Source organism: Podarcis muralis, chromosome 8 (assembly GCF_964188315.1).
Source record: "Podarcis muralis chromosome 8, rPodMur119.hap1.1, whole genome shotgun sequence".
In the NCBI taxonomy this organism is placed as follows: Eukaryota; Metazoa; Chordata; class Lepidosauria; order Squamata; family Lacertidae; genus Podarcis; species Podarcis muralis.
This window is the reverse complement of record NC_135662.1, coordinates 59,965,425-59,979,495: the sequence shown is the minus strand read 5'-3', so window position 1 is coordinate 59,979,495 and position 14,071 is coordinate 59,965,425. Positions and strand designations below refer to the sequence as shown.

The 14,071-nt window shown below is 40.9% G+C and overlaps 1 protein-coding gene across 3 annotated transcripts; it reads left to right on the top strand.

Moving 5' to 3' along the window:
• The first annotated feature begins 144 nt into the window (after nucleotides 1-144).
• MCUR1 (mitochondrial calcium uniporter regulator 1) lies at nucleotides 145-12,661 on the top strand. 3 transcript variants are annotated; one of them, XR_003707678.2, is made up of 10 exons: nucleotides 148-666; nucleotides 1,418-1,534; nucleotides 2,125-2,228; nucleotides 2,973-3,074; nucleotides 3,536-3,577; nucleotides 5,029-5,100; nucleotides 6,457-6,510; nucleotides 9,478-9,592; nucleotides 10,143-10,384; nucleotides 12,407-12,661. XR_003707678.2 is itself a non-coding variant. In XM_028737634.2 (9 exons), exons 1-9 carry the CDS (start codon nucleotides 387-389, stop codon nucleotides 10,196-10,198), a joined length of 942 nt encoding a protein of 313 aa, XP_028593467.2. In that variant the 5' UTR covers nucleotides 148-386; the 3' UTR covers nucleotides 10,199-12,661. The 3 variants fall into 3 exon arrangements, 2 of the variants coding, with proteins under 2 accessions (XP_077789371.1, XP_028593467.2); XM_028737634.2 differs by having other exon boundaries at nucleotides 10,143-12,661; XM_077933245.1 differs by lacking the exon at nucleotides 6,457-6,510 and having other exon boundaries at nucleotides 145-666; nucleotides 10,143-12,661.
• The last annotated feature ends 1,410 nt before the right edge of the window (nucleotides 12,662-14,071 follow it).

The following is a 14,071-nucleotide window of genomic DNA, read 5'->3' as shown; positions in this document are numbered from 1 at the left end:
GCACCTATTCCTGGAGGGGCCCCGCGGACGCCCCGGAACAAGCAGCGGGTTAGTTTTCTCCCTGGCAAACGTCAACCTCTGTCAGCGAGGCTGAGCGAGCTGAGCAACGCCTCCCTCCTCCTCCTCCTCCTCCCAGTCTCCACCCCTGCGAGGAGCGCCGTGTGTCACAGAAGCAGCACCACTTGAAGTGGGTGGCGGCGCGTTATCAGCACCCTCCGAAAAGAGCCCGTCTCCTCCGCGGCCGGCGAGGAGGGCGGAACATGTTTGTGCCGGAACCACTGCGCCGCTGGGTTGGGCAGCCAGACGGAGGGAATGACGCGGCTAGGAAACGACCAAGGCGAAGCAGCCCTTAGGCCTTGACCTCGAGCGGGAGGCGAAGCGGGGTGATGGTCAGAGGTCAGGCCGCGGCCGCCGCGGCGGTGGATAGCGCGAGGAAGGGCTTTTTGGCTCCGCGAGGGCCGCGCGGCTTCGTCCTCCTCCCGTTCCCGCCGGGCCCCGCCCGCTCCCGCCGTTGCCTAGGAGACTGGAAGCGCACCGGCTCCCTCGCGCCGGGACTCGGGCGGGGCGGCGGCGGCGCGAGCTCCTTCCCGGGAGGCCGGCGCGGGACGGGGCTTCGCTTCCTCAGCCTGGGCGCGGGGGGCCGGTGCCCAGCCGCTGGGGCGCGAGGTGAGAGCGGTCGAAAGGCCAGCCCGGAGCGGAGGGGTCGGGGAAGGGGCGAGGCTGGGGCTTCACGGCGACTTCTGGGACTCGGTTCTCAGGGCTGCTGTCAAACTCGAGAGAAACGTTTGCCTCTTGAGCGCCGCCCCTGCTTACTTTGAGAATAAAATACGTACATGTTTGTGAAATGTGTTTTGGTTTCAGGGCCTTGTTGCCCATCCAGTGCCGGATTTACGTATAAGCTCAAGAAGCTAAAGCTTAGGGCCCCACTCTATTGGGGGGAACTGGATGTGCATTTTCAAAATATAAGATAAAAAACAAATAAAACCTACATACAGCAACAGTGTTTTCCCATACAGTATTTTCTACATACAGAAAACAGTGTTTTCTGGGTTTCCCCAGATAGGGGAACCCAGCCAGATGGGGGGGGGGTATAAATAATAAATTGTTGTTGTTGTTGTGTAGGCTCCTATGATGTAAGTAATTTAAGAAATTCAACACAAAAAACAGCGACAATTCGTTGTCAACAAAGGACAGCTGGACATATAAAGGGCCCCATTACCTTCAGTAGCTTAGGGCCTCATCAAACCTAAATCCGGCCCTGCCTATGTTGGGTGTTTGTGGTGGGGTTGGGGTTGGATCCTGTAGAGTTGTTCAGTAAACCAGGGGAGGGATTTGTAAATTACATATATCAGTATGCTATTGTTCTACTGTTGACACTTAACTACTTTTATGCATTTTCCTTTTTTTTTTTAATTAGATGTGAATATCCATGCATCATATCCACAACTTGAAAACAAGAGTAGTTTTCCCCCATCAGGAAACAGGAAGCTTTATTTTGACACCCATGCCTTTGTATGCCTTCTAGAAGAAAATGGTAATTCTTTTGCAGTGATTGTTAATATGTAAATTGTAAACATTGATATTAGTAACTGTGGATCCCCCCCCCCCGCAAAAAAAATCTGTTTCTCTTTAATCAAAAGTGCAGTCACTTTCTATGCATGTTGTTTTGATTATGGGCATTAGCTCTAACTGAATGAAATGTAACTTCACAAAAATGTTTCCATGCAAAAACTGTATTTTCCTCTTCTGTCTGTGCCAGTACTTTCATGTAATTTTTGTGAAACTGTTGAATTTTCCTCATGTTCCAATATTGCAAAACTCTTTGGAGGACTAGATTTATTTATACTGCATTCCTAAACCCCTGCTAATGGGGGACTTCTGAGTACATGTCCGTGAGATTATGCTGTTAGATATGTACACTTGTATAGGACATCAAATCTTCATAGAGGCTCTAAAGAAGCTACAATCTTCCATTTTAAACTTCAGGCTGTTCTGTAAATAATTCCTACAGCAGCCTTTGTTTATGTGAATGTTATGTTTCTGTTTAGTTATATATGAAATGTATATAGCTAATGTTTAGCAACATATAGAGGTTTCTGAATTTTGCAATATTCTGTATTCTAGGATTCACTACTCAGCAGTCTGAGATTATTGTGTCTGCTTTAATAAACATCATAAATAACAACATGAATGTGATATACAAAGACATGGTCACAAAAGTGCAACAGGTATAAATGAATGTGGAAATTTCTTAAATATTTATTGTTAATTGCTGTTTTAAAAGCTGGAGCAAAAACAAATCCCTTTGTTGTTAGCAATTACGATATGTCCTTTCTAATAGTTTGATATTACTTCATTTTCTGTCCAGTGCTAAACCCCCTTACCTTTGCTGCGCTACACCCAGTCAGGCAATAAGATTCTGACAGCAGTAGCCTGCAGTGACCCTTGGAAAGGGGTGGTTTCAGGGTGGGATGCCAGCAGCTGTGGATCCTCTGAGGGGCTTGATCATTGGTCTCCTCAGCAACACCAGTGTATGGTCTGGCTACTGATGTAAAAATGTTCATGCATGAACTGAATAGACTGCCTGAGTGCAAGTAACCTGTAGCTTTCCGGATGGTGTTGGATTCAAGCTCCAATCAGCCTCCGCTAGCATGGACAATGATGAGGAACAATGGACATCTGGAGGGCCAAGGGTTCCCCACCCCTGACCTAGTTCATTGTGCAGTATGCTACTGCACAATAAAATTTCTACCTTTCCACCCATATTATCCCCATCCTTCTCTTCCTCTGAACATTAGCTGGGAAGACTGGGAAAAACAGGGCTCTCTTTGAGTTTGGTTGGGTGCTGGATGAAACCTTCAGACAGAGCAAATACTGGAGTACTAGTTGCTTAGAAGATTTGCTGTACAGTAGAGGAAAACATCTTATTGGCATTGGTGATATTAGACTGAAGTAATTTTTTTCTTTTAAAGGAAATTGCTCTTCAGCAGATAATGTCTCATATTGGTGGTGTGAAAAAAGACATGATTATTTTGGAAAAGAGTGAATTTTCAGCACTTCGAGCAGAAAATGAGGTAAAGGCAAGCATTCTTGGTAAAACATCCAGGTCTATTTATCCAACATGCATTGGATTAGATTGTGAACCCCCTCAACCCACATCTAGCAGTAAGGGGAAATATTGTAGTTACTGCATTTTAATTAACCTTTGATTTAGTAAAGCATTTGGGATGCTTGGAAGAGGAAATATCACAGTAAAAGCAAGAATAGAAACCAGTATGTGGAGATGGCTTTTGAATTTAACAGGAACAACTTATTGGGTACAATGTAGAGAAAGTGAGTTGAACCCAATCCTTGCAAAATAGGCAAAGTTGTTCACTGATGATGGAGATATTATCTTTGGAATTCCAAAGTCTCCACTTGCTTAGACCCTCTGTAACATCAAAACAACCAATATGTATGCATTAGTATTTTTGTATTTTGTACTTATGTAGTTTTAACATGTATTCTCTCTCTTTTTAATGCAAAAATAAAAAAGAAAATAAAACTTCAACTTTACCAGCTAAGAAAGCAAGTAATGGTAAGATTTTTTGGACTTGAATAATATAACTACACTGAACATAATATTCTAGTTAACCATGTCTGATCTTTCTGTAAGAAGATATTTTAAGACTACCACTGCTTTTGAACAAGTGTCAAAGGTGATGTTCTCGACTAGCTACCTGCTAATCCAGGAAGGAGCACAGCACATGCACAATGCTAGATTCAGGATTTTTCTCCTGGGTGACACCTATGTACAGCATTAGTCTAGAAAACTGAACCACATAAAAGACGACTACAGGGGATGGGCTTATGACCCATCGTAGCTGCTTTCTTTTGAGCCAACATACGAAATGGAAAAAATCTTATCTGGCTTGCTTTTTAATCCAAGCTGGAGAAGTTGGGTTCATAATACTTGTCTCTCCCTTTGAGACTAACCCAAGCTTCTTTCTGGGCCTGAGGCTGGTGAACTTCAGCAGTATCTCTATTTATAGTATTTTTATACTGATTTTCAGACCAGACCTTTCAGAGCAGTTTACATAAGGTTTTGATTGCTGTTTTTAAAGTATAATACAACAAAAACAGGATAATGGACATAAAAGAACTAAAAGCCTAATGAAATGGATTTTAAAGCGCAATAAAACAGAGCTAATTCTCTCATCCCTAGACACATGCAGTCCTGTGGCCTAAAGGTTTGGGGTAGTTATTGTTGAGAGGTAGAGCATGGCAATAGCAACCATCTTTCTTGAGACAAGCATGTGCATGAAGGGATGCCCTTTGGATGTGCTCCCTTGCCCTCTTTTAGTTCACTTCTTTGTCTTCCTTGCAGTATTACTGCTCTGCTCTTGTCACACCACTTTCTTCAGTTAAGTTCTCAATGTAGCCTGTATCCCCTTTGGGGATCAAAATGTGGGTTTTTTTGGAAATGAAAACACTTTAATTGTATAAAACAGTATAATTTCATGAACTCCTGTTTATGTGTAGTCTGTTGTGCACCTTTATGGTGGCATTGTCGGTTTGTTGGAACCATTGTTCAGGTGTTAAACTATAAAATACCATCTCACTGAGCTGAACCATTTATAGCTGCTAAATAAGTAACTCGCTGACTGGTGTTTCTGTAACTGAGGTAACAGGAAGTTGTATAATAGCTGCAGTCACTGTGTTTTGAGCTCAGAATTATGGCAGTTAATTTCTAAAGTTGGATCACTTTGTGTTAGAAAGATAGACCCTCACTAGCTGTATTGATACGAGGATCTAGAGCCACCCATACCCTTTATAAACATTTGAGTATAGTTCCCAGTTAGGCACTTTTGCAGTCCTTGGTGTTGTGGGAGTTCAGTTGCAGAAAGAACTTGGTAGGGCTAAATTCCCCCCCACTCCCAAACATCTGAAATAAACCAGTGTAGGCAAAGATGGACAGGTAAAATCAGTGGTGCTTTACTTAAGAAATTAAGAATTTGTATGTCTGTTTATTGTTTAATCTTTCTGTAGGATGAAGTTTCCAAAGTTCGTACAGACAGCAAGCTAGATTTCAACTTGGAAAAGAGCAGAACAAAAGAATTGGTATGTAGTCTTTCTTTAAGATGTATTTATGTATTACATTTATATTCCATTTTTTTCCACCAAGGAGCTCAAAGGAGGTGTACGTGGTCTCCTCCCTGCACACAGTTTATCTTCACAACAACCCTGTGAGGTAGGGTTAGAGTGACAGCAATTGACCCTAGGTCACCCAGTCAGCTTCATGGCTGAGTAGGAATTTGAACCCTGATCTCCCAGGTCATAGTCCAACACTAACCATTACACCACACTGGTTGTTCAGAATCTGCCATGCTGTATAGTTTAACTTTAGGCAAAGTATTATTTTTAATCTGTTAGCCTTTTTGTCTTAAGAGTTATAGCAGTCATCTGTGGGAATGGTGTAGAGTGATTAGACATAATGCTGGATTTAAAACCAGATTTGTTTGTAGAATGTCAGTATCTTGCAAAATATGAAAAAAAAACTTGATGTGTGTACATTTTAGGATCTTTAGGATGAGTGTTTTGTAACACTGAACTTTGTCAGTACTGCATTTTTTTTATAAGAAAACTTGTCTTTTGCTATCCTGTAAATGCTTCATAACAAGCAACGTCCAAAAATAACCTCTGACACATATTGAGGGGCATTTGTAATTCATTGTAGGTTTGTAAGCGTTGAATGTTAAATCTCAACAGCTGATATTTTGGGTGATGGTTAACTTGTTATGTTTGCATGGCCATCACATGGGGGTAGAGAAACACACACACAGGGTCAAATGCAGCCTTCCAGACCTCTTCATCTGGCCCATTGAACTCTGTCCAGACAATGCCCCTCTTCTCTCCCCCCCCCCCAGCCATACCTCTCATCAGCAAGCCTCCTCAAGTACTTTTACCTGGCTAGATTGTGTCCTTTAACTGTAGGTCTTCTTGCTTCTCTGGATGGAGGTGTGTGTAAATATAAACTTCAGATTTTCGTACAGCTGGGAGGTAGCCTACTGTATAAAAAAGCAAAACACCTGTTGCTCTGCCTGCTTTTGCCTTTGGCCATGCCACCTTTGTCATGTGAGTCCTGGAAGGTTTGCAACAAGGGAACATGGCCCTTGCTCTGGAAAAGGTTATCTACCCCGACACAAAAGAATCAGAGAATTGTAGAGTTGGAAGGGACCCTAAGGATCATCTAGTCCAACCCCCTGCAATGCAGGAATATGCAGCTGAGCCATACAGAGATCAAATCTACAACCTTGGCATTATCAGCACCGTGCTCTAACCAACTGAGCTATATTGCAATGAGCAGTAGAAGTTGTTCCAGTAATACTGGAAGGTGGGTTAACATTCATAGATGCGCATGAATGAAAGGTGTTGGTTATTTTACACGGAAGGTAATCCATTGTTCTTAAATTTCAGTATTCGCTTAATGAGAGGAAACAGTTGAAAATGAGAACAGAAGTAGTGGAATTGGTAAGAACGATGAACTTAATGCTCAATCAGGGTAATAGTCCTCTTCACATCTGTTGTATAGGCCTACATGCATACCACCATTATGGGAATGGCATTTAAATATCCATGTGGTAGAAGTAGAAATAAGTGCAAAATGGCAGTTAACTGGTGCTTAAAGTTTGATATTGAATTGCTATTAAAACCATGTAAGCACAATGGGTTGAATCCAGCGCTGCTGGGTGTGTGAGCAGAATGGACTTCTCCTAGGTCTATGCTGGATTCAACTCAATATGAAACATGAAGCTTAGATGGGTTTGAAACATGCAAAACTGGAAGATTAATTTTATGCACAGTCAGCCTTAATTTTTTTGTATATTTCAGAATTTTGGATTTGGACAAATAGCTTAGGTATTTGCTTGTGAATTAAGCCCAGTAAGTTAGTGCAGTACTGTACATGTTCAAGTATATTTTAACTCATCAGATTAATTCATAATACAAACATACTGTATTTTTCCGTCTGTATAAGACATGGGGGACTCCGATTTAAGAAAATGGGGGGAGATGGCCCCCATGTATAAGACACCCCCTATTTTGGGGGACTCTGATTTAAGAAAATGGGGGAGATGGCCCCCATGTATAAGACGCCCCAAAATTTTGGACACTGTTTTTTAAGAAAAAAAATCTAGTCTTATACATGGAAAAATAAGGTATATCCACTAGCAATATGAATGAAAACCTCACAGATTTTTGAGAGTTTCTAGTAAAAAATATTTGAAGTGAATGTGGCTGGTCACCTAACTACACACTTACCCTGAAGTCTATAAAAGATCCCAATGAAATATATAATTATTTGATGTAGCCGTATTTTGAGATATGAATAGAGAAAAAGCATAAGCCATCTGGTGTGCTTCTGTTGTCAGTGGCTTAGCTTCAACATGCTGTTTACAGTTCTAACTTTTTCCTCTTGGGAGCTACCTTTAGCCTGAATAACACCACCATCGTTCCTTTTGCATTTACTGAGCCTTTGGGGGCATATAGAAGGAGGCATAATTGCAGATAGTGTGCTTTACTTGGCACTGTCTCTGTTTGAACATGAGATGCTTTAAGTATGTGGGAAGGGTGCTTTTATGTGTGTGAAAATAAATCAAATTGGGCTTGTTTCTGCTTGTTCAGCATTTGCGTGTAGGAAGCATTTATTACAATCAAACTAGCCAACAATGAAAATTTTTAAAAAATCATTTTTTCTTTAAAAATCTAAGCATGCAGGTTCAGTTTTAATTACTTTTAATCTGAAGTATGTCCCATTTGAGATTAAAAGAGATTACATCCAAAACAAATGACTTAAAATTGCAGCCATAAATAAATGATCCACTGCATCTGTTTCAGACAGAAGGTGAGATTTGCCTAAGGAGCCCCGCCAGTGGAAGCTGTGCACACAAACTTACACAGCAGGGTTTCCCCACTTCTCCTCCTGCATTCCCTTCCCCCCCAAAAATTGGCTTGCAGGGATTGAGAGAACCCCTGGATCAGTGTAAAAGGGTGAAAGCTGGAATGCTTGAGCAGATGAAGCATTCATAAAAGTGTAACCTTTAAACGTGCCCAGAGAATCTTTTTTCAGCTCAGCTTGGCGATAGTGGAGGTTGAAGCAGGGGCATTTTTCCATGTGTAACATGCACCTCCATCCATCAGCTACAACCCTTCCCCTTAAAAAGTGCTCTTGCTATAACAGCAACATTCACATTGGAGTGGGGGTGTTACTCCATCCATATATAGAAACATAATAACTTCTTAGGTTCTTATTTTGTTTTTTGGGTATTCTCCGAGAAAGCTAATTAGATGATACTACTAGGTTAGGTGCTGTGGTCTAAACCACAGAGCCTAGGGCTTGCTGATCAGAAGGTTGGCAGTTTGAATCCCTGTGACGAGGTGAGCTCCTGTTGCTTGGTCCCAGCTCCTGCCAACCTAGCAGTTCGAAAGCACTTCAAAGTGCAAGTAGATAAATAGGTACCATTCCAGCGGGAAGGTAAATGGCGTTTCCGTGCGCTGCTCTGGTTTGCCAGAAGAGGCTTAGTCATGCCAGCCACATGACCCGGAAGCTGTCTGTGGACAACCGCTGGCTCCCTCGGCCTATAGAGCAAGATGAGTGCCACAACCCCAGAGTCATCTGCGACTGGGCTTAATGGTCAGGAATTCCTTTACCTTTACTAGGTTAGGCACACAAGCTATATAGTGTGTGGGGGGGGGGAGCCTCTGACCCATTGGCTAAAGGTGGTCTGCCCTACTGGACTTTCCCCAGCTCACAGTCCTCAGTGTCCCTGTTCTAACTATCATGCTGGCAAAACTGTGTGTGTTATCCCTGTTTTGTGAGGCCAGTCAGCTTCAGTGTTGAGTGGTAGAAGTGGCTTCACTCCTGCAGTGGCGTCTAGAAGTAGATCACATTGGTGAAGCAACGACAGAGTGCTTTGCTCTGCTTTGCTGGCCTGATTGCCTATTGCTTCCATCCCACAAGGTGAGAAGGAAATCCTGTTTCTTACTGCACAGCATGGAAGTGAGGTTTGTGTGTGCATTATAGTCTTAGCAGAAGTGACTTTTAAAGCTAATTCCCAAGTGGAGTGGAGAGAATCTACCAAAAAGTGTCCAACCATAATATAATGTTGGACACAAGCAACTGGCAGAGTATTGCAGAAAATAAAAACCTTGCCTTCATCAGAAAAAAAGAGTTTTGGGGAGGGGAAAATTGCAGAAGCAGCCCAAAGACGACTGAGCATGTTTAGTGGGCATGGAATACTGCCTGCCTGTTGGAGAGAGGGAACAGAAGATCATGGTGAGAGAGAGTGCAATGGAGGAGCTGGAATGCTGAAGGGGGAGCAACATTTTGTTAGATGGTCTCACTCTGTTAAAAGTTACAGTACTGTATTGCTTTTTAGAGATGTGAATGCAGTGTTCAAACTGTATTGAGATATTGTTCCCTTTTCTTCTTTTTTAAAGCATGCCCAACAGGACAGAGCTTTAACACAGACGTACAGGAAAATAGACACTGAAGTTGCAGGCCTGAAAACAATGCTTGAATCGCACAAACTTGACACCATTAAATATTTAGCAGGTATGTAGTTCTGTCATGGTGCAGATGCTTAGTAACTGTCTCAGTTGTCTGGTACTCATATGCACGTGTTTCATATTCTTTGTATCAAGTGTGATGGCTTTTGTGTCTAAGAGTTACTAATTATCTTGTGGAGTTGTATCCATTGATTTTAGAACACGGATACCTCTGGTTAGTATCTGGATATTAGCATCTTTTGCTGCTGTTGTGTGCACCTGGAAAGCTTGGAAAGCCAACACCACGCTGATCCTTTTAATCTTCTTTCCACACTAGTGCAAGGAAAAGTCTAGGGTAGGGGCACACACATAAGAGCAGGCACAGCAAGCCCCGCCACTCTTTTGCCAGGGGCACGTGCCCCATCTCGCCCCTGCCCCCTTGATCCAGCCTGAATCATGCAAATCCTATCGGTTTCCATGTTGTCTAACAGTGCAGGCAAGATCCAAGTAAAATGATTAAGCGTTAAAAATACTTTTCTTTAGCCAGACTTGCATTTTCAAAAGAATTAAAATCTGACAGTATGCATTCTTTTTTCTCCACCCTTATTTTCTTCCAGGTTCAGTATTTACATGCCTTACAGTCGCACTGGGGTTTTACCGTTTATGGATATAACAAAGCATCTCTCTTGAAAGGACTTGTACTATCTTGCCTTACCAAACAAAAAACAAACAAAAAAACCCTACAAAGAAGTATTGTCACTTTTTTTGAAATAATGTAGTCTTTACTTCAGAGTCACTGCCATTTTATTTATTTGTTTAGACTACAGAATGTAGCCAAAGAATGTGCCTCAGAACAAATGTAAGTACTGAAATACTGATAGAAACATAGCCTGGAATCACAGGCAACTGTATTTTGCACATCAGAGCCCACTCATCTAAATTTTTGTGTGTCTCTGGGCTATTGTAAAACTAAAATGTCAGGTTATAAACATATCAAGCATGATAAGTTATAGTAGAATGTACTAGGGTTTTATATGTCAAGTACCAAGGGAGGAAAAAATATAAGCATTCTTTTTGACACCATTCCTTCAGAGGTGAAAAATTATTTAATTAAATTGCGAGTTATCTTTCCACTAGTGTTGATAAAACACTATGGGTGGAATTCAACATCACACTTTTCCAATCGTTCTATCTACGCGATTGTTCCAGTCTGCCAGCTGGAACAATGCCTCCCCCTCTCCACCCCACACACTTACTGTTTGGGAATTCTCCTGGTCTCCCCAGAACCAATTTTGGGGATCACAGGGAGAGGGCAGGGGAAAGCCCCATTGTGCAAACAAAAATCCTAGCACAGGGCTTCCACAGATGGGGCTGGTTAGTTGAATCACACCCATTGTAAATATTTTATTGTACTTTAATAGATTGACAGGTTTTATTGTGGTCTGCTGTTGTAAAATTCCGTCCAAATAATAATGTTTTACGAGCAGATGTAGAAATATCATGTTCATAAGCAAATGCCAAAGAAACGATAGACTAGAAACCACCACATGCTAGCCGTTACCTTGATATAAAAGTGGAAAAAATAAAGCTCAGTGAGATACATGAGCTTTTTATATAGGCACTGAAAATTTCTTGGTTGATAGAAGAGAGTGGCCTCCATTCAAAAATTTAGGAAAACTAAGGTAGAGTTCATTGAGGGAAAATAAGAAGCAGATAGTGCAGTCTTATACATATCTACTTAAAACCACTTAGAAGGCATTTTGGTAAGTAAGCAGTGTATAAAGTAGTGATAATCATATTAATAGTAAGTTCTGATGAGATCATTGGAGCATGAAAGCAAACTCAGATGCAGCTCAGTAGTAGGAAAATTCACTAGAACGATTGTCTTTTGTGGGGTGTCTTGAACAGTTTGAAAATATTAATAAGTACTTCCTAGTGTTATTATTGAGGAATATCTATATGTAGACTAATGGCTGATGAATGTAACCTTTTTTTAGAGCAAGCCATTATAAATAAATAAAAAATGCAGTAGAACTGGGAATTGCAGCTAGAACATATTTTTTAGGTCACAGTTCTCAAATACTTACCTGAAAATTAGTTCCACTGAGATTAGGAGAACAGACTTGCATATAATTGCTCTGACCCCGAGACGCTTGTGTACAAACTGCCTGCAGAGACTTTTGGAATTTTTTGAAACTTTTGCGAAGAAAGCAACTAAAATATGATTAATAATAATAATTCAGTGCTCTGATAATCTTAGTGTTAGATTACTGCAATGCATCATACGTGGGGCTGCTTCTGAAAATGGTTTGACTGCATCATACGTGGGGCTGCTTCTGAAAATGGTTTGAAAACTTCAGTTAGTGCAGAATTCAGCAGCCAGGTTGCTCACCGGGACAAGATGGTTTGAGCATATTACTCTGCTCCTGGTCCAACTGCATTGGCTACCAATTAGTTTCTGGGCCCAATTAAAAGTCCTGGTTTTGACCTATAAAGCCTTAAACGGCTCAGGACCGCAATACCTCAAGGACCGCCTCCTTCCATATGAACCTACCTGGACCCTGAGATCATCTTCTGAAGCCCTTCTTCGTGTGCCTCCTCCACGAGAGGTCCAGAGGATGGCAACACGAGAACGGGCCTTTTCTGCAGTGGCTCCCCGTTTGTGGAATGCTTTCCCCAGGGAGGTTCGCCTGGTGCCTTCATTATACACCTTTAGGCGCCAGGCTGAAACTTTCCTCTTTAACCAGGCCTTTGGTTGACTGACGTTCAGTGCCCTTATAAAATGTGTTTTTTTGGGCGGTAGTTATTGGGTTGTTTTTGTTTTTATTTTGTTTTTGTTTTGTTTGTTATAAAATGTTTTATTAAATTTTCTTTCAAACAGTCAGAAATTTACAGAATAAAGAAAAAAGAAAAGAACAAAGAGAAAAAGAAATACATAAAAACCAACTTTCCAGAATATTTTTGCCATTCCAACTGGACTTCCCCACATCTTCCGAACCCTGCGTTCTTTGCAATAAAAACATCAGCAATTAGTTACCTTTTTTCATGTCTTACTGTATCTTTCAAATATTATGTTTCTAAAATCAAAATACTGTGTCTCAGTTGTTTGTACCTTAAAATAAACATAATATAGTTATTTCATGTTGTCCACCTCGTCTTTCTTATAGCTTAGTTTCCAATTCACCTAATCTAGTTGCTGAAGCAAAAGTTTCCTAATCATACACATTCTTAACATTCATACAGCTTATAGTTTTTGTTTTTATTTTGATTCTATGTTTTTATATTGTGATTTTAGCCTGCGAACCACCCTGAGACCTGCGGGTATAGGGCGGTATACATATTTAATAAATAATAACAACAATAATAATACAGAATAGATACATCCCCGAACAGAAAGAAATACATGGAATGGACCGTAAGAGTTTGCTTAGTGTTCTTCTTCAGGCTTTCTGTAGCGGCACCTCCCAATACCACTCATTTTCTATGCTTAACCATCCCCGTTTCAGGGACTGAAATGTTAGCACTGCCTCCAGAAAGAGTTTAATTCACATACTTAGTTTGCTTCAATACATGCCGCCCCGCCCCCCCAGTTTAGTTACTGTATAGTGACTTTATTGTTGGCTGCTACTTTTACCATTTTAATTAACATTTAAAAAGCAGTAAAATAGACAAGCAGAATTTGCTAAATAATACGAGTGAATATTCAACATGCCAAAAAAGTAAGCACTGAAGATATTGACCTCTTTTTTGTTGTTGCCAATATGCTGCATGCACAATGGGTTTCTTAAAAGAATTACGTAACTGCAACCTGATCCAAAGCCTCTTTATATTGTAAGCTGATATATTGTACAAGCACTTCCAACTAAATTCCATCTAATATAAACCAGTGGCAAAGAATATTTTGTAAACAGATATCTTCCTGGACCAAGATACCCTAAAAAGCTTACTTGGTTATAGTTCAGTTCTAGTTAATATAAATCCTCCATATTTAAGCTTAACAGTACCTGTGATCCTGTATGTAGCTGTTTAGAATTATATCCCATTGATTTCAGTGGAATGTACTTTTGAGCAAGATGCTTAAAATCACACTCTGGTGTCCCATGGAAGTTTGGGGATTTTGTGTGACCTGATTCCAAGTAACCAATTTTAACACTGGGATCTACATTGATTTTTAGAATATTGTACTGAATTACATTAGAAGCTTACTTTGTTATAGAGGGGTGGGGGAGATTAATATTTTTATCTTTAACACTGTCTTGGTGTGTGTATGTGTTAGATTACTGCATCATGTTTATTTTCTTCCAGAACCTTGTGATCCCAAGTAAGCATTGAGGTTCTGAGATATAAATGGGGATGGAAGGATAACAGTTTATTGCTTCATTGGCATTTTTAATGAGATCCTCTGTGCTTTCCCGCTCCTTTTCTATACTTTGCTTTCTGTGCTGATGCTAAAGCACCTTAATCCACATGGACCCAAAAAGTTTATCCTGCGTTGTTTGGATAATCAACTTAGGTTGCTTCTTTTCTCTGTTTATTTAAACAAGCT

Bases quoted from the DNA above. Each gene is read 5' to 3' on its own strand.
- MCUR1 (XM_028737634.2), top strand. From the start codon at position 387: ATGGTCAGAGGTCAGGCCGCGGCCGCCGCGGCGGTGGATAGCGCGAGG. The intron at 5,101-6,456 runs GTATGTAGTCTT...CTTAAATTTCAG, and splicing joins AGAGCAGAACAAAAGAATTG to TATTCGCTTAATGAGAGGAA. The intron at 6,511-9,477 runs GTAAGAACGATG...TCTTTTTTAAAG, and splicing joins GAACAGAAGTAGTGGAATTG to CATGCCCAACAGGACAGAGC.